Below are 24,952 nucleotides of genomic sequence, written 5' to 3'. Positions count from 1 at the left end.
TTCCTGATAATTTTAATGTCATTTATCTGACAATGGGAATCGGAGGGTCGCCCCGTGCTTGGAAATTTATGGAATGCGGATTTTGGAACTGGCTGAATAGTGCTTTTTGCCTATTTAAACCATATAAATGAGATTTTAATTGCTGAAACTCTGATTCTAGTAACTTAATTTTCCTTCTTTTTTCGTTTAAGGAGCATGCGAATTTTATTTTCAACATTTGCTATCTCCTTTTCTTGACATTGAATACTTAATTGATTATTCTGAAAACAGAAAGGCTACTTTCTCTCGTTTTTATAACTCGCACGCATTAAAAGATTAATGAGGCATGATATCAGATATTAAAACAATTTACACGACTTAAATATTGGATACACTTGACAGCTCCATTTCCTGTGATTGTAATAACTTTCACTAAAACAAGTTTATCCAACGGGACTGAAACACTAATTCTAAATTCAAGTTTTGACTACACGTTTACTATTCTGCTAATAATAAACTTCTGGCTTTTAACATCTTTAATATTTTTTACACATGATGAAAAATATATTAAAATGTCTATTTAGAAGAAATCGACTATATATATTATAAGAATAGCCGGCAGTTTTAATATACTTGTCAACACGAAGTATCATAAAATAAATCCTTCACGCTGACGATCGCGGTAAATGAATCACTGTCAACGGGTATGTTTCCACGTTCCAAACACCGACCTAAAATTGTAAACGTCGTTTAAAACATAGCGACCCAAGCTTCTATAATTACATGCTGCGACATCTCTCATTCATAAGGACACGCATTCGTAATCGTCGAATTTCTACCCAGTTTAACATGTCAGTCTTCGTCAGATCGACCTGCTTCTTTTCACACAATCTACCAGAGATACGTCGACGAAAAACGAGAACTTCACCTTCCAATGTCAGTTATCTCAGAACCTTTATAGATCGCCGCTCGAAACGAAACTCGCGTTCACTTTCGTTGGTACGAGTAACGGAACGGTGAAACGTTGTTGAATGGAGACGCTTGTATCATCTGTATATTATACATTATATATACATATAATATCAATCTGTAGGTATAGATAGAAGCTGCCAATTTTGTCATTATTCCACATAAGATACATTTGTTTATTATAGTCATTATTTGTTTATTTAATATATGTGTAGTTTGAATATCGTTAAAAATACATAATACATGCAGAAAGAATAATAAAATTTTCTTTATGATTTATCTTTACATTTTCATAGGAACGTTTTGATTAATTTAACAAAATGTTTGCCACTATATTTATTGGCACTTCGAATGGAATTAACCCAGTGAAAAATAGATTTTCTATTCCGAGGTTCGTCAATTGGGGCAATGACGTCGAAGTACTTGTACCTTGAAGATTGTGCCTTCATTCAAGTAATCTTTTTTGGTTCTTTATGACTTTTTGTATGCACTTCAGGAGTGAAAGGAATATTTTTAACCATTAATTGGCACCATTGGGTTAAACATGACGATATTGGTATACGTAGACTGTATAACATTACTACATAAAATATAGAACACAGAAGAAAATTAGTCTAATCTAACTCAAGCATTCAAATCTAACGATATCAGTCGAAGATTAAAGAAGCGATTCGGTAAAAGAAATCAAATTAAGAATTCTGAATTTTCTCTCTCTAGTTATTACATTCAATTTAAAGTTTCCAATATAAAAAAAAGAGTACTGAAACTTCAAACTCTCTTTACTCCAAACATAAATTTTTTTACTTTACTTAGCTACGAGTATTAGAACAACGTCACAGTTTACTTCCTTTATTCGCAAGTCGCTGTAGGATATAGTGAAAATGAGTGAAAATGATTGAGAATGAACTGGAAGTTGAAGGATATCCGCGAGAGCATTGATTCGTTAATATTCCGACTAATATTTAACAACACGTTGCTTTACTGCTTCGAGGTAAGGATCCTAAGCGTACGGTCAGGAAATAACTACGATAACCGGAAATAATACAGAAAGCATTGTCGGTAATCTTTGTAATGCGCTCTAATTTATTTAAAGATACGAGCACCTGGGCGCATCGAGAGGGAAATTCTCAGTATTTCACCGAAATGAACTTAACTACACCCGGGAGGACAGACATAATATACCAACCGTGGAAAACTATATTAAAAATTATTTACGAGCGACCACGCGCAATATAGTCGGCGAAAGTAAATTGAGCACGACCACTGGAAAAAGTATAACTGTCAAAGAGAATAAGAATTCGGTTTATCACGAGGTTCGACGGTCATTTTTATAGCGTTTAAAAACGGACACGCGAGTCGCGCACAGTGATACACGAGTCCCGAACAACGTCACTGTCTCTTAAGCGTCTTTTTTACGCCGCTTCTCCTGAGCAATTTTAGTCCAGTTTTATTCTCGTTCGATGTAAATCAACGTAATTCCTCCGTACGCTGAGAAATAAACTCTGTTTCTGCGTTCCTGAAATCTATACCCGCTCCCTTTTGCCCCAATTGCGAAATTGGGCCAGATAACTGGTGTTTCAAGTGTGTAATATTCTACTTGTGTTTTTGTAGATGATTTCAGAATTGGAACAGACACATAGTAGTTTATTAGTTACATTTCGAATTGAAATGAATATTCGTTATATGCTATTTTATTGATATTAGCATAAGAAGAAAAGTCTGCAAACTACAAGTTGTTATTAGTTTCTAACCAAGCAAGTAGTGAAACCATGAATCTTCTAAATTGATAGTTGTAGAATTGGTTTAAAAGCTCTTCGTGTTCTTCTAATTAGAACAAACAGTACTTTAAACGTAAATTACAATTTTCGTCACTTATTTCTCTTTATACTTTCTTTAACGTAACTATGCAAACAATGACCATTTCCACAGCGAGAGCTTTAATTTCGACTACTTTAAAACGCATCACGCTTATTTTCCCAATGAAGCACGTTTATTAGGTTAAGAGTACGATCAGAAGTCAGGAGATCCAGTTACAATTACCTTAAAATCAATTATACGGTCGCAATTGTTGCAATTGCCATTAGATGAAGGGCCAATTAAAGATCGTTGCTGCTTAACATGCTCGCGTTTGTATGTTTCTTCGTAAAGAGAAGAAAACTAGAGGGAGAGTGCCGGCGAGGTAAATTTGACGAAAGAACAGGAAAGTTCGCGGACAAATGTTATGTCTGGAAAAAGAGAAAAAGGGTTTGACGGCAGCCTGTAAGTCGTTGCGTTCGTCGAAATTTGAAGGATTTACGAATGCGTTTCAGAACTGAGCGCATCTGGACAGGATGTCTCCTATGACACGATGAAACTTCATGTTTCTTTTTACGAGTCTTCCATAGAATTTTATTTCGAGATGTCAGTCGATGATTTCTGGAAAACATTCTCCCGTTGTATTTTTGGATTAATATCAAGATGTCTAAGCACAGGAAGTTTACGTTGAGAAGGTTCCTGCAATTCCTAATTTATCTGGTTTGAATGATAAAGCTGAATTGTGAGGTACAATTGAGCTACTATAGATCCAGTTAACCGAAAATTATTAACAGTAATACCTTCTTTTGTATAACATATTCTTTTTCTTCTGGACAAGTAAAGTTGTACAAGCGATTATCTCTACTTAAGATTGCAAGAACGTGTCCAATAGGAGTCAGGTTATATACTGATCGTCTTATTCTACTTAAAATCGTAAGAACTATGCAAGAGAAGCCTATAATTTACATCTTGTCATTTGTTTTTTAATTATTATCAGTTAATAAATCATAATGCAAGGAAGCCTAGATCTATTATATGAACATTAAAAAATCATAAAATGTCACTAAATAATTCTTGATATTTAAATTTCATTTTTATATATATTGATTTTTATTATTATAAAATTTGGAACGTGTATAGCTGACTCACTTTTTAAAGAACAGAAAAGGATATTACTTAAAAAATGAAATTGAAATACAGCAGAGTTAGCAAAACAGTTCCCCCATCAAACATCAAGCTCTTTCACACAACCCCTCGTATCCAAGCATCTCGAGCATTTTCCTCATTTCAAGACAAATTCAAATAATCGCGACGTCGCGTCGTCTTGCGTTTCAGGCATTTTAAACGTTTCCCCCGACTCGTATAGCGCGCTCTTTCGTGTTCTGTGGCACCAAACGTCAAGTTTCCTCGACGTATCCGTGCTTGTTCCCCAATAAATCTGCTCTCCATCTTTTCCTCAAACGACAATTTTTTCCTCGTTCGTTTGCAGCCTCGATTCTCGTCCTGGTATTTTTGCGCGCCTCGTATCTCTCATTACTTTATGTCGGGCAATTTGCGTCGCGAACAGCGCGCGTGCATCGTTGCTCTGTCACGCGTGTAACGGCTGACGAGCAAAAGACCCGTCCGCGAATTACATCTCGCAAACTTCATTCCAACACGCGTCACACAGCTCCTCCCTCTCGTCGCTGTTCATATTCGCGGATGACAGTAACGTCGTCGTAATACACCGTATATGGAACGTCGTGTTGTGACGTCAGAAATTACACGTGGATAAAATGGGCCAATCGCTCCGACCGTGAAAGTAGCTCGCAACGAAAATAAGTTAGACCGGTCGGGGAACCGAGACTTGTTTGACATTTGGCTCGATCGTAGCCAACTGTTTGCGGAACTGGAGCTAGTATCTTTTGGTTCTTTTAGAGTTTCACGTTGTTCTAAGAACTTGTTTCTAACCTGTTTGATTAAGAAGTATGTGTACTTTTAATCGTGTGAATTATTTGCATTTACAGTATTAGATGCAAAATTATGTATTATCTGTTATTTTTAAATTAGCACGCGAGGAGAAGTTTATAGTCCATAACTTTTAAGTCATCAATTTACTAATAGTAGCTAGTAAATTATTACGCAAATAAGCCCAATAATACGAAGAATAATATGTCAGATCATTTATTATTATTTTCTTACTGTTAACTGGTTACAGCTTTATAACTTAATTCTTATGTCTTCAAAGTATTCCTTACCTTCTAATAGAAATAATAACGGAATTTTACATTAACATTTGACACTTAATAATACCTAATTTAAATTCCAACAAGATATCATTTAAAACTCGGAAATTTAGCTTCGAATAATCGTCAGTTACAATACAAAAGGTTTAATTTACACTCGTATTAATCGCGTTAAACCTAACTGGTTTCTAAGCAAGGTCCAATTGTTTTCTAATCTTCAGTGGTTCTATTTTGTAGTTCCCAAGTTTCTCTATCAATTTCACCTCCAGATAAGAAGATGCAATTATTGCAACTGTTTCCCTTGTGAACTTATCTAACAGTAGTTATCTGGCATTTTCTACTTCCCAGCGTAACCTCCGAAGGTAATTTCGTTTTTCTCTGTAACCACTGCGACGAAGAAGCAATACCGCGAGACGAATCTTCGTAAGAAACGAAGAAAAATCCGCGAGCAACGCAAGCTGGTAGATTTCACAAGATCCGAGGCATTTCCGTTTGATTGTTAACGTCCGTGGGACGAGCTTCGTCCTATCGTCGTTGATACCAGAATCCTCTTAGCTGGGATTCTCTTTTCTCCTGCGAAGGCCACTTTTCTTTATCTACGCTGTTACAATAATCCGCGTCCCTGAACGGAAACCTACCCAGGAGGAATTTGAACTTAGCAGAACTCGCCCCCTAACAGGCGGGAATTTCAAAGAATTCCAACGTGAAGGTATCGCGTAACTGGCTGTATGAAAAATAGCGGATCTACATATTCGCAGTAGGGGGCGATTTCAAGAACACTTTTATCGCGTTCCTTCCATCTTTCCACTTTGCAGGTTTCTCTGTTTGTTCCTCGTGTTTCGCGTTTTATACTTGTGTTGTAAGCGAAGAATTCTATCTGACAGCGCGCGTGTTTCGCGCCTTATTGGAAGAGGGTTCCTGATCAGACGGAGGAACATGTTGTAAGAGACACAGGGGAATTCAGAGGGGGATTTTTAATCTGATAGAATTTTAGAAGGGCTTGGTTTGCGTGTACTGTCATTCTTGTGTGAGTGAAATAATAACTTCGATTGTGATAGGCCAAGGAGTGAATTATTTTTTTGTTCAATTGACTGTGATCAAGTCAGGCGAAACAAAATTCTATTTTATTCTCTTTTTCAACGAATAGTTTCATCTTCCTGAATATCATTTTATGTATCGTTTTTAAACTGGCAATGCGAACTTTTCTTTTATATATGATTTCAATTTGTGAACTTTTACATATACAGACGTATGTCTTTCAGCATTCGTCAAAAGTCGAACATTGCATGTATTAGTTGATTGATGTGTCTGCGAACAAAGTGCCTATAAAATCAAATTTATAAAAGGAATTACCAATTGTTCCAACTGAAATACTCTTGAAATAAACTTAAAATCTAATTCAGGTCTTATATGCTTTCTATCAATGTTAATATTATTTCTTCCGCGTGTATCACGATAGTATGTAATTCGAGCGAGGAAAACTAAAAGTTTGCATGAATCTTAAAACAGCATAGTTGCAATGAAATAAATGAGAATGCCAGGCTGGGTCTCGTTCAGGCAAGCTCCTCTTAAACGTTGATTGTAAGTTCTTAAAACTCGTTCTGCTCTCGAAGTTTCGCACAGAGTTCCGCCTTAGCTTGTTACTCTGTCTAAAACTTCCCTCTCACAACACACTATCCACGCTTAAGAACACTCATCCCCCCCACGCTCACATACTTATACCTGCCAGTCAACCACTTTGACGCACGCACGCATTTCCTCGAATCTAACTTTCTAAATAACGCAATCGCAACTTTGTGCCCGAAAAACTCTCTCGCCACTGTGTCGAGAACAATTCTATAATATTTGTGACTATAAAATAGTAACAAAAGAAATAATTAGGGAATTATCAAAGTGTTCTAACTGATATAATTCAGTAGATCTTAGAACTTTCATAACTAGTTCGCAATATGCATGTATAATGAGCAAAATGTATCAGAAATATGTACGATATAATATATCGAGTATTACTTTAAATGTTCTACTTTTATCCTAAGAAAATATACATTTGCACGAGCATTAATAATTTATTTGATTTATTTAGAATTATGCCTTGCAACATATTTTTTCGTATACGTTTAGAAACCTAAGCTTCTAAAAGGGAGAACGTTTGTTGAGCTATTAATTCGTTTATTTTCTTCATCTTAGGGTAAAAAGAAGAGAATCCACAGGAATCAAAGACGAATGAAGTTTCTGTGGATTCAGTAATTAATCGAATTCGTGATCGATGTTTTTCTTCTAATCGTCTGGCCCACCTAAAGCGAGTGTGGCTATTTACGCGGTCCGTATGTGGTTAATAGCGCAGCTAAGAATGCGACAACCTCGTTAAAGCCTGTGTCATGCTTTTTAAACGTGCACATGGTTACTCTCTGTTCTTTTTCTAAGAGTGTTCTTGTTAACTGGAATTCATACCAGCAACGATTATAAAGTCAGCACTCGAGATTTCCGTTCTACGCGATTTGATCGATAGCTTTGCGCCGCAAACGCATGTGGGTGGCGATCTGTCTATCTACCGTGAAAGTTTTCGACAGTGACGGTATGATGGAATTATAATGTCGAATTAATTCTGGCATGAATAGGAAACTGTGTAAATTCATCTGATGGATTCCTGATTTAATAGTGTAAAAATAATTATTCATTGGAGAATTGTATTTCGAAAGGTTATCAAACGCTTTGTCTTACCTGCACTTCCGTTAAAAAAAAATTGTGCTAAATTCCTGTAGTTTTTGCGATTGAAGACTATAATTTTTTCATAATTATTTAACATGACTTGATTAATTAAATATTTTCCACTATTATTTATAATTTCTCCCTAACGTTCCGATAGTTTGTGAGTTTGTTGCTCGAAGAAATCAATTGTTTTTGATGCAAAGCAATGTTCGAAATATTTTCACTGTTTCACATTGTTATAGAATAAGTAGATCCGATAGTTGTTTCACGGTAAATAAAAAAGGATGGTAAGGGATCGAAGCGAGGTCTGGCGAAGTAGATACTAAAGATCTTTCCATTCAAGGAAGGTTCTTTCTAAAGAATTATTTTTATTATGACATTATCATACTAGTATTATCGTTACGGAGCGGTATCTGATATCAATACAAATGTCGTTAAAAGAGGAAACATAAAATTATACAGGTATTTCTATTTCATTAATATTAGAAAAGAGAATAGAAACTATCGAATGACATGTAACACATATGGCAAATGTTAGGATTTAATATTATAAATATTATAAACCAACCTCGTATAACTAGACGCTGTAAACAACAGTTTAGAATTTTCTGCACGTTTCTCCTGAACAGATAAAACCTCCAAATGTTGTTGTCTATTCAATTTCTAATTACCTGGTTTCCATTTTATCTCATGCTACTTAAATATGAAAATCACGTGGCTCCACTATTTTACATAAACGCTAGCAATTTGTCAACCGCTGTCTTCCGTTTTCATAACGAGGTCACGACACCGACGAAAACAGCCAGAAATAGAGAAAATCGAGCGAACGCGTCATAATTCGTACGATCGACCTTTCTAGATTTAATATACCTTACAATAAACATAATTAAAGGAACAGTTCTCATGAATTTCGAGCAAAGAGCAGTCACCGAGTCAGATGGAATTCTACTTTCGATCGTGTGATTTGGAGGGTTCTAGTCGTCTTTGAATAGGAACTAGGCCCACCTGAATAATCGAGTCCCTCACCTGCTCTCAAGTGTGCACGCACTCATGAACAACGCTTTCTCAAACGAGAACAGGATCAACGTTCTATTATGATGTCATTCCTAGACGGTAAGTCTTCGAATCGTTTCACTGACATCGAGCACCCGTGGACGACGTAAAGGCGAGAGAGCAATTCGTCTTTATTGGCCGATTCATGAACCACTATTGCAGCTTCGTTAGTGGAACGAGTTCGAAAGAAGCCGTGGATGAAATTTTGAGAAATTACCGTTGTCTGTAGGAATTTTAGAGAAAATGTTGCTTTGAAAAGTTTCTCAAAATTTTCTGGTCTGACTGCTGGTCGATTGTATCGTAATAAATTCCTAAGGGTAAAAGATCAGTCAGTAGCTCAATTAACCGGGTAATAACTAAAATTTCAATTCAGTAAATGGAATTCAAATAAATGTAGTTCTAATGCATAGATTTATAGAATTTTGTGCAGTAAATACATTTGTCGAGACTTCTTGATAAAGTTGTGTCTACCTATAAATTTAATTTTATAACATTTGAAATCGAAGATTCTTTATTTAATCTGATCGTAGACAATATCAGTAAAATATCATTAAATTGGAAATCGTTATGGATATTTTATGAAAGGAAAGCGAGCAAAAATATATTGTTTCCGCGTTTCATTCATGTGTTTTATGATAATTGAATAGCCGTCTGCTTTCCAATTCAGTTTAGCTATTACTATTTCGATAAGAGAACGCCTGCTTCCGTTTCGAGAGATAACTGGGCCACGTGTGAGAAACAGTAGAGGGACAACGCGCCATCTCCTTAGAATTGCGAATATTTTCTAGGGATTATTAGACCTGCCGGCTCCATCCCGAGCCTGTGTAGATTTTCCCTGTGGTTTCGCCAAGATGTTGCTTATGGTGCGCAAAGTGTATTGAAAAACTTATGTTTGTTGATTCAACTAGAATATATTGAAATACATATCCATATTTGCCTTTCCATGTTACTTCAATTCATCAGAAATTCCTATGCCCCTTGAAATCATTTAAAATTTACAATTAACTCTGATCTTTCTTCTTACATAAAACAATTAAAAGTAGATTTTGATTCGTAATAGAATAAACTCAGTAAACCCTAATATTACATTCATTACTAAGTTCCTAATAAATCGATATCATTAGAATCTTTTTTTATCAAGTCGCAATCGAATCATGTAGAATACTGGTGAGTTTCATATATTTAAATTATTTTTTGTATACTAGGTAATGTGTATGAATAATTGTATGTTATATAAGATAGGAGGTAAAGAGTGGAGCTGATCAGTTTGGCTTGTAATTGTAGGAATCTCGACTATTTCATATCATCAACTACAGAGATAGGAATCAAAGATGTGTAGAAAATCATATTGCGACGAAAGCTACTACTAGAATCTCACAATGTTCTTGATAACTCATCGAAGACTCGTAAAGTTTGCCAACAACAAGGGGTGGAACGTTTGCCAAGTGGCATTCATTCGCATCTTTTTCTCCAAGCGTAGCCACGAACCGAAGTAAACGAACGGCGAGAAGGTGTGATGTATAATTAACGCGATTCATATCTCGTTTATTAGACGGCAGATGTAAGAATACTCGGCGACACTCGTGCCGCTTGGACGTTCGCCAAAGAGCGATATACGTGCCTGACCATGCACGTTTCGTGGCCACGGAAACGAGAGAAACAGTTGCGCGCAGACAAAGCGCTAGTGGACGGGCAACAAGGTGAAAGATGCATCGTGATTTCAGCCTTGTTTCACACGGCCCAGCCAGCTGACGCTCTTTAATTTCACCGACTATTCCCACAACGTTGCAACTTTCTGCCCCTTTCAATCGCGATAACGTTCTGCGCCGTTTTATGGCCGAATTGAAACAGACTGAAACTCTGTCGGTAGTTAATGTTTCAATTTTATTACTCATTTCCTTCTTCTGTTCCTTTTTCTTGCTTCTCGATTATTTATGTTAGTTAATATATTTGGATTTTATTACTGATTGATTTACTAAAGAATTACTAAACCAAGTGAAATTACACATTCTAAATTATTTTCTTCATAATTAATCAGAGGGAGGGAGATACTTTTGAAAAATATATGTACCTGCTGTGGTTAGTACCTAACCCAAACCTCATAAAAATATTATAGTATTAAATGAATAAAAACGAAAGAAACGCGCTACTCCAACTTACTATGATAGCTAATATGTTAAAAACATGCACGCTCCGTGTAAGTCTAATGTTGAATGACACATAAGAAAAATCGGCATTACTACGGTTTCAACAATTCGTCGATCGATTTGTTATGCAAATGAGTAGATGATCGAATTGGACGAGCAAATGGCTACATACACGTGAATAAATTGTTTGAAACTGAACGTTAAATCGGTACTTGTACATCGTTGCAACACGAGGTACTGATACGTGTGGTGTTTGAATAGTGAATTTATTATAAAGTTTGAATAGTAAATTAAAAGCGGATTGAAGACTATACACGGAAATACAGGAATGAACATGTAATTTTAATATGTTTGGACATAATAAATTACTACGTAAATGTTATAATAAATACAGTAGTGCGCATATACTTCTTGTGGATACAGTATATATATTTTCAAAATTTTTATATAACTTATATATATATATATATATATATATATATATATATATATATATAACTTTATATATATATATATATTTTATATATATATATATAACTTTATATTTATATAAACTTATATTTATATTACTTATAACTTTATATTTTATATATATATATATATATATATATATATAACTTTATATATATATATATAATCATTCATACAACACGCGAGAAAAGTTTTGTAAGTGTACAAACATCTACACGAACCATTGTATATAAATCGTCTATCATACCAAATAATATTCTTATCCCCTCAACCAAATCTTCGGAACAATTTCCCAAAACAAACTAACCTGACTTCCAGTACACAGCATGGGCAAACTTGTCAGCCACCTGCAGCAGGAAGATGCCACTGGCCCCATGTATTCCATAGGACAGCATCTGCACCAGCATACCAACAAACATCACGATCCATCCCCAGCCTCCTTCCGGATAATAATGTTGTTTCAATGTATGCAGTTGCTTTAAATCAGTCAGCAATTGTTTGGAATTGTGCGCGTGGCCGGCGGCAGGCGATTGTTCGTTTCCACTGCACGCGACACCGCTGTCGTGTACAGATAATCGTGGCAAAGACCTGCTGTGATATAGCAACGACGCAACAGGGGTCTCGTGCCTTGATTTCTTTCCATTCGCCTCCTTTACGTAGTTCTCTTCGTACGCTAGTCCTTCACACTCTAAAAATCCTGAATATTTAGGCAGATAAGACTTTTCGTAAGAAAGATGCAGTTCATCACAATTTGGACACGTAGTTTGGCCAACGTGTTTTCCGACTTTACGAACAGGCGTCACGTTGTTGGAGGATCGGGGTTCACTGACACGAGGACTTTCCTGGCTCGTGGATGATCGAGTTACCCCCCTTTCGATGTCCTCGCGCCCTTTTACTATCGGTCGGTCTCTCGGAGAATCGGCAAGTTTACGAGGCACTTCTGCTCGAGACCTTCTCTCAATTGTACCTTCCGCCGTATCAACGATCAAATTCGCGTGATTCCGTGGTCTATATCGCGGTGAAAGTTCGCGTCGATCCTTTTTACCAACATTCTCTTTCGATCCACGCTGCCTGGTCGAACCTACTAATTTATAGATGACCCCAGAGATCGATGTCTGCGTGTTCTCCGGCTTCTTTTTCGACTTCACGACCCTCTGTTTCTTAATCTGTATTGAGTTATCTGGCCTAAAGTTTACGCTAAGCCGTTTATGCTCAGTGGGAAACTTGTATGCGTCATACTGCCGCGAACTTTTCGGTTTGTCAGCAAGTTCTGCGTTTCTCGTACTTTTGCTCCTTCCATCTTGAGCGAGAAGCGGTCTGTTTTTATCTGGAGGTTCGTGAACCGTCAAATTTTGTCCTTGGACGTCCTCGCTGGATGTCCTGCGATGGTCCTCCACGACGACGAGTCCTCTCATTCCGCCTTTTTGATTCGTAATCCTTCGCTTTCTCTCGCTATCGCTGGTGACACTTGAATCTTCCGAAGTCAGAGATTCACAAAGGAGCGATGACTTATTGACTGTCGTTCGATCGTCGCCGATTTCCAGATCGACGCGAGAGGCAGCCATTATCCGGTGTTCTCAAACCTCTTCCCATTCGCGTCTTCGTCGTCTTCGCCGTTTTCGTCGTCGATTCTTTGTCTCCTCTGCCTCTTCCATTTCCCCTCCACCAAAGGATCTCTGATTCTTTACTTACTGTCCACCAGAGTGAAAATGCGAGATTAAGTCGCGACAGTCAAATTACGTGTTCAATTGCGTTCCATGAATCATCCAGTTGAAGATTTTGCAATTTGGACTTGCAAAATGATGATATTCAACGCTTGAGTTAATACACATTTTGTATTATCTACTTTTTTCTATTTTACAAAACCATCTCCTGTTATTAATTTTCTTTATTCATTTTCTTTTCTTCCGTTTTTAAATGCGACTTCTAAACGTCATTTTAGAAGAGGAAAGTTACGATGCATACTTGACAATTGCAACTACACGATTCTGTTACATTTCAATGTTATAACAGTAATTAGAGTCTCGTTCGGAGAAATTCTCTGGCTTAAGACAAATTCAACCGGTTCGCGATTTTGGTGACAACGTATATAGGACCCGGTTTTATACGGTTTGAATACAGATATCTCGGCGATCTGAAGGCTGTCGAAGATACGACAAGTAAGCAACCGAGCGCGCCACGCTCAGCACGCAAACTGGCCGGAGAACCGCGTCGGCCAAGAATCGTGCGGCTGTCCGCGCGGCTACGCTCGACAGCTGCGCTTCTGGAACCGAAGCCGGAGGAATCCCTCTCTCTTTTTCTAAACCCCCTCCGCGCTGGTTGCTCCAGCCACTTTGTATGTTCGCGGAACGTTCAGGTAGCCGTTGTTCCGACGGCAAAAGCGAAGCAATTATGCGCGAGAAATGTTGCTTCCAACGAGCTTGTTGCGTAAGTAACGTTCGTCGATTTGTTACTTGAAGCGAAGGTAGAAATGTAATTGTTTCGGGAAAGTATTCAAAGGGTTTGAAAAATGTGAGAGTGATACTTGAAGTAATTGTTTGTACAGTTGGTGATTGAGGAGCTTTGAGTAAAAGAGCCTACAGATTTATGGTAAACATCCACTGTAGGCTATAAGTATTCGAGCAATAACTAATATTTACTACAAACTGTATGCTTGTCCCTGCTTTTATTTTCTAAGTATTTTATTATAACCTTGTTATTTCATTTATATTCTAATGTAAAATAAAACAAAAGTTATTGAGTGAGCTTTTAAAACATGACTGGCCTATGGCTGGCTGTATACATTACTGACGAAAGTAAGATGTGAACACTTGCTTATTTTTGACTTGCTTACTTCAATTTTTTATTTACAGTGGCTTACGAAAATATTCAAACTCCTTTGAATTACTGTGAAAGTTCCTCAATTGTACTTATTTGTTTCCTGTTGGTTAATTTATGGTCATTTGTTATTGCTTAATGATAATTTTTATTAAAGAAGGTTCATAGTGGTTCGTTTGATAGGGAGATTGGTTGTCATGGTGAGCGAAATAGCTTTCTTCGTGAGAGAAATGTATTTAAAGTTATAGCTGAAGCATAGATAAGATATCTCGTGCAGAAAAGCTTGTTGTTCAAGTCAATTCTTCCCACGTAGCTCCATTCGATTAAGATACTTCGTTAGTTGATATACTTTCTTGCGGTATATTTCTTTAAGAGATCGTGATGCAGCTTGTAAGCGTATTTCAGACACTTTATGCGTCCCGAACATGTTTAGCTTCACAATGCACTTTATTAAGCCAGAACTTAATTTTCATGATGAGGAAAATGAGTTGCAATTTTCACTACTCTATGTGCATTTTTTAATAAACCAAGGGAAGTTTAATATCCCAATAAAGAATAACCTTCCTTCCTTTAAAAAGAAAGTGCACAATAAAACACACAACAACTAAACGTATAACTAAAAAATATTAACCATAGAAATTATATAAATTTAAATTTGCATAAGTATCCATTGTCTATAAACTGCAGGGCATTCAACCAATATTTCTCATAATTAGTATAATAACCAGTGCTTTCTAAAGAAATTCGGGGGGAATATTCAAATGGGTGTTGATCTTAATATATTCCTATAATATTCCTGGCAATTTCTATAATTTTCTGCATTTCTTGCAACAGAGCAGGCGAATCTAAAACGAAACACCACCCACGTCGCCAGAAGACGCTCGTCAAACTCCCAAAAGCGTCTCCGGTTTAATCTACCCGAGCGTTTCATCCGACGCAACCCTCCGTCAGCCTCCATCCTTTCCAGTATCATAGAATTATGCTCAGAGATCTCGGAGATCGTAAGTAATTTTGTCAGACCAAGAATAAAAAAGACGAAATCGCCGCGATGATCCTAACTTTTTCATTTGCGTCGGAAAGCCCTTTCGTTTCGCGACGCGCTTTCACCCCTTACACATCGAAAATCCCTGTCCATTGTAGTTGCTCGTCTTTACTCGCTTCTCTATTCTCCCCTATTCGAACAAAATACATATATGAATTTGTGGGCTTTCCGTATTTACCTTCCATCAGCCGATGTGTATCATCAGCGGACATTAAACGACACGTCACTGTGACGCGACTCGGATCATAAACCCGGCATAAATTAAGTATTCTCGCTGTATGAATTGACATTAACACGTTCGTGGTAATAAGCGCGCCGTGCGACACTAATCTAAACACTTTTACATGTCCTTATTAATCTCGCCGTTAGCGTTATTTCTGTTGAGGAAACGATTTAAACGATTTAAAGTTGTTTATTGAGCCCAAGAATACAGTTTTAGGTACATATTCACAATAAACGGTGAATTTTTGTAATGATATGTTAGGCAAAGGTACCGATACGCGGAGGTACGACGTAGCCATGCTGCATTATGTGTCGGCGCTTTACATTTTTCGTCGTATAATACAATTTTTGGGTTTAAGTCACTGGGGAGCGAAGCTTTTTTATGTACTTTTTTTTTATTTTTTTCTGTCCTGAAAACTTGGTCGCAAAACAGGACGCTTCGGTAGTCTGCTTTTTGGTTTCTGTTGAGGAAATGTTAGGTTGGCATGATCACTAGTTCCTACATGCTAAGTTGGTATGACCCTACGATGCTCCTTTGTCTTAGGCGTCGACCACGTGTTAATTATCTAAGTGTATCCGGTGTGTTCATATGGCTGTACATGGTGGTGAAATACAGAACGTAAAAACTGAATCTGTGTGAATCAATTAAATATCAAACTCCAAAAGTCCATTTAATAACAATTTCAATGTTATTTTGTTTTATGAGATATTAGAAATGTATGAAGTGGATAAGACGGACTGCCCGCATTTATTACGAACGTATTGGATGATTTTAACGCAAATTAATTATTAATAACTACAATAATTCGTTAATGACATACTAATGGTCTAAAGTAAACTAATTTACGATTAGCAATTAGTAGACACAATTACTCAGACAGGAGGTTATCCGCGAAAACAAGTCGAATAAAAATAAAAACTCTTATTTAAAGCTATGTTTATGAGAAGATAGAGTTTAAAAATTAATTGGCTAAACGCAAATTTGTTGATAATTAATTCTCCATGAGGTAGGTTCAACGCGCACTGAATTAAAGTGATTTTATTACTGAAGTGAATCAAGCATACGTGTACTCAACAGAGCTTTTGTATTACTTATTCTAGGGCAGTTTATGTAAATACTATTTTGTTGGGAATATTGTGTTTTAATAATAAAAGATATTTAAAGTTGGAATCCTTGATGCATCAAATTGGAGTAGTTTTATAAGAATAGGTAGATCAAAGTAGCAATGAAAGTAGCGATCTGTCGATGTAGATATAACGATAAACATAGTGCCTCCAGATACATTTCGAGCTCGTAATTAATGCCGTTTGTAATCTGCGCACTGTCAACCTTTGAATGTGGCTCACATTTTCATGGCCGAATACTTGTCCAGATCTAGGATTAAATGTTGATGTAATATCAGAGTTAGACAGGGCCAAATCGTTCGATCAATGTTGACCGATACCATCGTGCTATGTTGAGAAAAGAACCGGCTGCCAGCTATTACACGTCAGGATGACGTGTTCGGAAGGTCTGCAAGAAATCGTTCCAGATCTTTGTTATGGGTTGTAGATTATTATGTTTGCGATGAAACGATACCGTCATTTGCGTCGCACTACATCATTCGTAGTTTTTGAATTCTTCTTATTTTAATTAAAAGTGAAGATCAAGTTTTATTGATATACTTAAAATTGCGCAATAGGATTGCATTATGGTTTGGACAATTTTACTATTAAAATAACCTAATGATTTTGGTTTTAATAACTCTTAGCGCTTCATTGTATAGCAGGTGTTGAAATAATTGAGATAGTTAAGCTTGCTTACTCTTTATTGTAATTGCTCTTCTTTCTGTTCATTTGAATGATAGGACTGATTTGAATGAATGAATAAATTAGTCGGAGTATGTATTATATTGTACAACCTATGAAACTTATATATACATTTATATATTTCTACGTTTGCTAGTTTAAAGATGTTTATAATATTTTTCAAATATGAATTATTTATATTCTGCTGAAAGGAGAATCATATTTCTGATTAGTTAGAACATATATTTCTTCTGTAAACATTATCAATGATTTATCTCCTAGAAGTAAAGTTTCACTAAGAAATAATTGCGAGGAGATATAGTATATTAATGAAATTCTCTTAAGCTGAAACTTACATAAAACTCGTCAGAACTGTGAACTTCTTAAAGAAACCACCATATTTTGCAAATTCCGACTGATGGACAAAAGAGTAAATGAAAAACGAGCAGTTTACTTTATATCGACTGCTTTCTTTGGATCTTACACGGTTGAAATGTAGAGTGCGCTATGATGTTAACTCTGTCCTAGTCGGTAATTCAGGTTAAAAGTCACGTAAATTCCCTAGACTTTTGACGACGTTGAAAGATGTCACTATATGATGTGCCCTGAGCGCTAGTCGTAAACGCAATATGATATAAACGTTACCGCGGGCTATGAAACTTAGTATGAGCACTCAGCGTTTATTTTTAGAAACAACAAACGGTCTTTGCATTCGTGATATCCTAATATTATACGAGTCTCTAACGCATTTTATTGCTAAGAAAAATATATTTCTCCTTATTATTGACATAAACTTGGAAATATAAAACATTAAATCAAAGCAATAACCTTTAAATCTTTTTGAATCCAAGTATAGGAATCGTCTTGTGTTGATTTAAACGTTTTTCGTGAAAAGTAATATATTATAGATTTTAATTTATTTTCTAGAATTCTCTAAACAATTTTCTAAAATATTTTATATCATTTGAAAAATGTTTTGGAATATTCAGGATATAATACAAGGATATTCGCAACGTATAGAAAGTTCTTTTACGCGAAACATCTCTGTATTTATAATTTCATTAGTTGTATGAGACATTTATCCCTTTTGACAAATGTACTGATTGATACTATAGTGTTGGTGTTAATAAGAGTGATCGAGTTTGAAAACTGTGATAAATGTCTTTCATAACTGCCACCGCAAGTTCCTCCTATAAAAACTCTTTAAGAGCACCCTGAAGGAAAGACGTAAGAAATCGAGGAAAACAGAATGGTTAGGGATGAAACAGAAAAATTTCTACTATTAGCTAGAAAATCGAGTTGTCTAATGCAATCGATAAGTATTACGTACATAATATTTATAAAGTACATATTCTGTACCTGTATCGCAATGATTTTATAAATTCAAACATTTTTAATTTCAATAATTGTCAAGTTATTTCAACAAACCCAGAACTTGGAGAATTTAAAATCTTTAAACTTGTTGCAATTATGCAAATTCGTAATTTTACAAATACCGAAGTCAATAGTTTCCACTTTGTAATTTCCATCTTCAGTTTGTCAATCAGATAAGTTAGATTGTAAGCTTCGTATACTAGATACCACATTTTCCAATTACCTATTAAATTTTACCAAGAGGTAGAAACAATCGCGTGGACTTTGCCAATTAAAAGACAATTTCAATAGGAAGTTATATTCATAAACTTGATGGAGGTTCGCCACTCGGTTGCATAACCAGAGAAGCCATTTGCGTGTCGTAAATTTTGGACAAGATTGTTAAATCGAACCTAAGCTTTTATAAAGAGGTGTCTTCTTTTCATGTTTCTCCATCAAATGTGTGGTTGCTATAAAATAAATCATGGCAAACCTCTAATTAAACATTTGTTTCGTGTGGTCGTACATTGTAACGATAATGGTGCAATAAAAAAGAATTTATGAAAATTGCTATTATCTTTGTGCCACAAGGAAAACTATCACAGGCATTATACGTCAAAAGTGTTACCGTAAACTTCATCGAAAATAAATCCTCCGTTCCATGTTTGGGTACCTCATATTTCATTCTGCACAATTTCGCGTCTCCCGTGGTTAAAAGGTGTATGTAGCTAATAACAGTATATCACTCTCCGAATATACTATCATAACTTAAAATATTTACAGCCAACGATTCTTCCAAAATGGTAACAACTAATCCAAATTTAAGAGCGTACGATTCTAATAAAAGTAACCGTATTTCCTATAAATACATAAACAAAGAATTATCCTACTACCCTTTCTGTGAAACGCATTCCACATACTAGGTGCCAACAAAACACAAATTAACACGAATTCTCCCTGAATTGCAGCGCGATAGTGTGATTCCCTCGATCCCCACTCAAAATGAGCATCTGCTCCATATGATATAACCATCCAGATCAACCCACCAGTAACAATTCACCTACGCTTCTCATCAGCTATATACCATCAACCCCAAAATCTCCAAACAGAATAGCCAACTTTACTATGTTTACTTCTGCAAATACACATTTCGCTAACTCACCGACAGTATGCAGAGGATGATGATAAAACTTGACGGTAGCTGGTAGCGCGAGAGTGGCCGGGATGGAGAGTTGCAAACCTGGTCCCAGCAAATGTACCAACGTGCTAACGACCGTGACCACCCATCCCCAGCCTCCTTCTGGATAATAATGCCTCGACAGAAGTCGCCTTGCTTGCACCTGAGGGCTGCTGTTATGCGGATGACAGTTCTTCTCTTCTGTCTCTCCAGTTGCTTTTTGTTTCTGCTCCACCTTCTCCAAACGAACGTTCTCGCGTTCTTGCTTGGCGCACGGGTCCAGAAGCGGCCAGGATCGAGCCCGCGATATCGACATCACACGCACGCTTCTATTCACCTTCGGACAGACTACGTGCCCGTGTCGTGCACGCTCGCTCTTCTCGCTCGCGCAACCCTTCGCGCGTGCATTCGCGCTGGCTCGCGGGACCACCACTTGCCCGGTTTCGTCAGAAGCATGCTGTCGATCGTCTGGAAGGCAGCGTACGTCTTTGTCGTGCGTCTCTTCCTGGGGTGACGGTAGCGCGAGCCACTCGTTTTCTCGCGCAGATAATCGAGTTCTTCGTGTCTTCGTTCCTCGAAAAGAACCGTGGGACGCGCGCCGCGAATTCCTTCGGATGCCTCGCACGGAAAGCTCTCCCCACCTGTCACGACTCCTCGGCTCTCCGCTGATTTATCTGCGGGGATTTTGACTCTCTTAAACCGCTTGTCCCAGCTTTTTTTACGAGCGACTGTCTGACGATCTTCGTGGTCGAGCGAGTTCACGGGTTCTCGAGATTTTTACCCACTCGTTGCCGGGCTATTGGAGAATGGGGGTGTGTTTATTGTGTGTATGAAAGCAGACGTTTTTATTTGGTGCGTGTGTATGTGTATTACGAAGTGGTATCTTTATATTGAATCGGATATGGAGAAATTGTAAAAGGAGTTTTATAGGGATCAATGAAATATTGTAAACTTGCCATGAAATGTTGGCTTCGAAAGCATCGTTCGTTATAATTATCCACTGCGTCATTGTGATTAATAATATTTTATCCGAGAACGTCAGCTCGAGGAATTTTATTATGCTTGAATTGTATTGAATTTTGTTGCGATGAATTTTTGTCAAATACTGTAGTATTTTATTTGGAAATTTCGTATCATTCACAATAAAAAGTTTTTTCTTATTAATTTCCGTTATCTTTTTAGGGACATATAGGCGAAACTCTTTTCCTTCGAAATACTTATACACATTTTCTTATACAAATGTACACATGAAATAGAAGTTTTATTGGAAATATCAGAAAAGAATGATCATATATTTTATAATTCTATAAATCGTTACAAAGTTATTGATTGTCTAATTATATCTCACCTAAAAATTTCTATTATATCCGAGAAGCTATATGCACTCCACGATTATCAATTCAATACAGAATTCTACCATAATTAAATTCATCCCAGCTCCCGGACCAAATTCATTAGCATAAATTACGATAACGGTTGCTCGATTCGATCACGCGCTCTTGAATGTATCACTGACCGAACGAATAAAACGATCGAAGAAGGGCAACTTGATAGTTTGTGCAATACTCGAGAGGAAGTCTTTCGGGAATGTTGGAAAGTTGAATCAATCGAGGCCTCAAAATGAGCAGTTGTAAATTACTTCAATTCGTGATGAATCTTTTATATCATATCATCGATCGATCATAAAATTTCGTCATTTTAATGTACTTTGGCCTAATGCTCGATTTTTAATAAATTTTCGATTCATTGTACCCTCAGACGAGTTATTACGTTACAATAGAAAACTTTGACAATAGTTGTTACGTGGCAAAACGCAAGTGATGACTGTACGAAGAACGAGCGATGAAGTCGCAAAACGAGTTCTCGAGTGTGAAATCGAACCGAATAATTTTCATAATCATAACGAATTGATACCATGCGCGCGCAACTACCATAAAAAATTTCGACGATAATTAAAATCGTAATTAACGGATTTTTCTCCCTGTTTGGCAATTTTATGCAACGTACGAAACCTGTGTGGAATTTGGGAATATCGTTTGTTTTAAAATGCTTAATTAATCGCAATTCGGAGAAATTTAATTTATTTGTCGGATTGAAAATTTGTTAATCTTTTAATTTGTTGTCCGATCTTTCATTTGGTTCCCCCTGTTTGGTAACTTTATTCAATGTATAAACTGGAAACCTGTGGTCGAATTTGGAAGTTGCATTTGTTTAAAACGCTTGATTATGAAATGTTATTCGGAGAAACTTAATTTATTTGCTACATTGAAAACGGTTGATGTTTTTGGTAGAATTCCTTGATTGGTAGGAAGGATTCTGAAGGAAGTATTATGACCAGGATCTCTCAGGTTTTATAAACACGTAATTGAGTGCCTCTGGCCAGTTGCACTTTCCAGGCTTTTAAGTTTATGAACTATGTGTGTACGTTGAGAGAATATTGAAGTTTGTATGTTATGAACTTGCACGCCCACGAGGATCTATATCATTGTGAAAATCTATTGCTTGCGCACGGCTGGCATTTTTCAGCGAGAAATGTCTTTATAAACCTTATATTAACAATATAAAGTAACCACCTATCATTCTGAATCTTTTCATTTGAGTTTCATTTCTCAAAGATAAGTTTATCATATATATATATGTACCAATTTTGAAAAACTAAACTTGGAACAATAGTACAGCTCTATTTAGAAACAAATGCGAAAGCAATTAATTTCAAAAAAATAAACCAAACTAAATAGGATCACTCGCTGATTCTCAATTTTATCAAAATCACATACACGTGCTACGATTCCAATTTTCCAAACGAAACCGCAGCTACGGGGGTAGCTAACGGCTACTATAACCACATCTAAACTTCAATCTCGCGGTCTAAAAACTGCAGTCAGTAAATTATTCTTATATAAACCACAACCTCAACGCGTCACATTGGCATTCTCAATTTCCCAAACTAACAACGATAAAAACAATTACTTGCTGCTCCCAACTTGTTGCTATACCGCCAACTTCTCAAATACCATCCGTTGATGTCAAACTCCCTCAGGCAGAAAATTCACGGTAAATATTCCCTGAATTACGATCAGATACACGTGATCGCGACTTAAGTTCGCATTAGAATCTTTTTCTCGTCGAAGAACGATCGTTTGAACAAGGCAAAACGAGACTCGAAGATGTGCAAAGCGCAGTGTATCGCGCGGTGTCGGCGACTGATGCTACTGCGACGAAAGCCGGCCTCTGTCCCTCTCTCTGTTTCCACGTTTGCCCCTTCTTGTCCCGACTTTGCACGAGCACCACCGCCGTTCGTGTGCTGCCTCCAACGAGAACGATCCTTGCGTAGCCGCAGGTATCGTTCGCCGACTTTGCACCTGTGCTCGTGTTCCAAGATCTGCGATCGACTATCGGCCCACTATGCACGTTTTTGCAGACCTTTCATCGATCGCGGGTGTACAGGCTGCTGCCTCCAGCGATTTTTGCACTGGTTAATGGTCGTTGTAAAGGTGGATCGTAGTATAAATTTATTTCTAATAAGTGGAGGATCTATAATTGACATGATTTTTCTAATTAAGAGGTGTGGAATTTAGAATCGTGGGTGAATTTGCTGAGACCGTAAAGTTTAAATTTTGAGATGGGAGATTTACAAGATTAAAAATTTGGTAATTTGATAATTGGAAAGATGCAGAAGTATTTTAGAGTCATATACTTTAAGAGTAGAAGTATGAAATTTATTCAAACATGGCATAGAGAGAGATTATTTATTTTGATAATTATTAAAACCATGGTATTTTTGATAAAATTAATATCTTCAAAGTACTGAATTTGGAGATTTAGAATGTGGAATATAACACTTATGTGGTATTTTTAATAGCAATTCAAAGTTTTCTAGATTTTTCGGAGTTTTTCAGTGTTCGAGAGTTTAGTCACATCAGATAGTGTGTAATAGGATTGCAGAGGATTCTCGAAACAACTTTCTGATATCTCGGAGACTGATATAGCAATCTCGTAGAATGTCAAGATTTCAAACGTGTCGTGTAGCTAATATTATTTCTTTTACAGTAATTTAGCAATTAAAATAGACAATTAATATAAATCCTTATCAAAACCCCTAAGATTTAAAAGATACAAATTTTGGGAACTTTAGATTCAGAATGTTGAAAGTTTAAAGTGACAGTTCAGATGAAATTCAAGGATTCTCCAATTGTTATAATTTTTACAAGAACTACAAATATCACAAAATTGTTTAAAATTTTATTTCAGAACCCAACAATAACTCCCTCTATTTACAGAGTCGCTTACCATTTCCATTTCACATTTCCTTCTCATTCAAAATTCTCTGTGTCACACAAGTGATTCCTAAAATCACTTTCATCCGTCCCAGTTTCCCGTGGATTCCATTGCGCATTCTTCCAGACGGCGCGGCGTGACACTCTTAAATTGTGAGCATCGTCGCGCGAGAAGGAAAGTCCATCATCGAGCGGATTTCGAGGGTACAATTAATAGATCGCCGGGATCGCAACGAGGTGAACGCACAAGCGTCCTAATTCCACTTTTTTAATCATATCACGAGTAGGGAATTCGAAAAATATCCTGATATAGCCGTGTTCGTGGTGTATCGTGGCCTGTGCGTACGGAGGAAAGACTCGCGACCTACACACCGTATATTATATCTTTGTTGCCTTGTCGACCGTTTGTAAGGTATCGTGGAAAAACGAAGCAAAGAGTTTAGAAGGGCAATGAGAAAAGGCGAATGAAGAATATAAATGTCGCATGTAAATCGTGGCTCATATATCGATGATATCGATAACAGTAGGGAACTGCACCATGATGCTGACTATTTGATATGATGATATAATGTACTGAAGTTTAAGACCAGTTTTAATGGCAGCAAATATATTTGTCATTTTAATCTGGCAAGAATGTAATGTGGTACGGTACATTTTTAAAGGTGATACTACTTTCTTACTGAATAATCTTCACTTTACTTTACTTTAATCTTCATTGTCTTCCTCATATTGTTTTAAAACATATTTACTGTTCATTATGAAGCGTAAATTTTTCACATGTTTTGTTATTATTAATATGTTACAAATATATATATATTACTAATGAGTCATTAATAAGTATTACTTGAGTTAAAGAAACCACTTTAATGGTCTAGCAACACTTATGTAAATTACTAAATGAAATTTAAGAATTATTGAAGAAGGAAATA

The 24,952-nt window shown here is 36.7% G+C and overlaps 1 protein-coding gene across 2 annotated transcripts in view; it reads right to left on the bottom strand.

The window, feature by feature from the left end:
- The window catches only part of LOC117209699, a 61,267-nt gene that overhangs the window by 19,540 nt on the left and 16,775 nt on the right, over positions 1–24,952 (bottom strand). The window contains exon 1 of one of the 2 annotated variants that reach the window (XM_033451988.1): positions 11,655–13,615. The exons of the other annotated variant lie outside the window; for it this stretch is intronic. Within the exon in view, the coding sequence (XP_033307879.1) occupies positions 11,655–12,912 (1,258 nt within the window). The 5' untranslated portion in view covers positions 12,913–13,615. Of the gene's footprint in view, positions 1–11,654; positions 13,616–24,952 lie in introns of those variants that run through there. 2 annotated transcript variants of the gene reach the window in all.

This window comes from Bombus bifarius, unplaced genomic scaffold, assembly GCF_011952205.1.
Source record: "Bombus bifarius isolate JDL3187 unplaced genomic scaffold, Bbif_JDL3187 scf7180000008190, whole genome shotgun sequence".
Classification (NCBI taxonomy): domain Eukaryota; kingdom Metazoa; phylum Arthropoda; class Insecta; order Hymenoptera; family Apidae; genus Bombus; species Bombus bifarius.
This window is presented reverse-complemented; position numbering and strand designations above follow the sequence as displayed.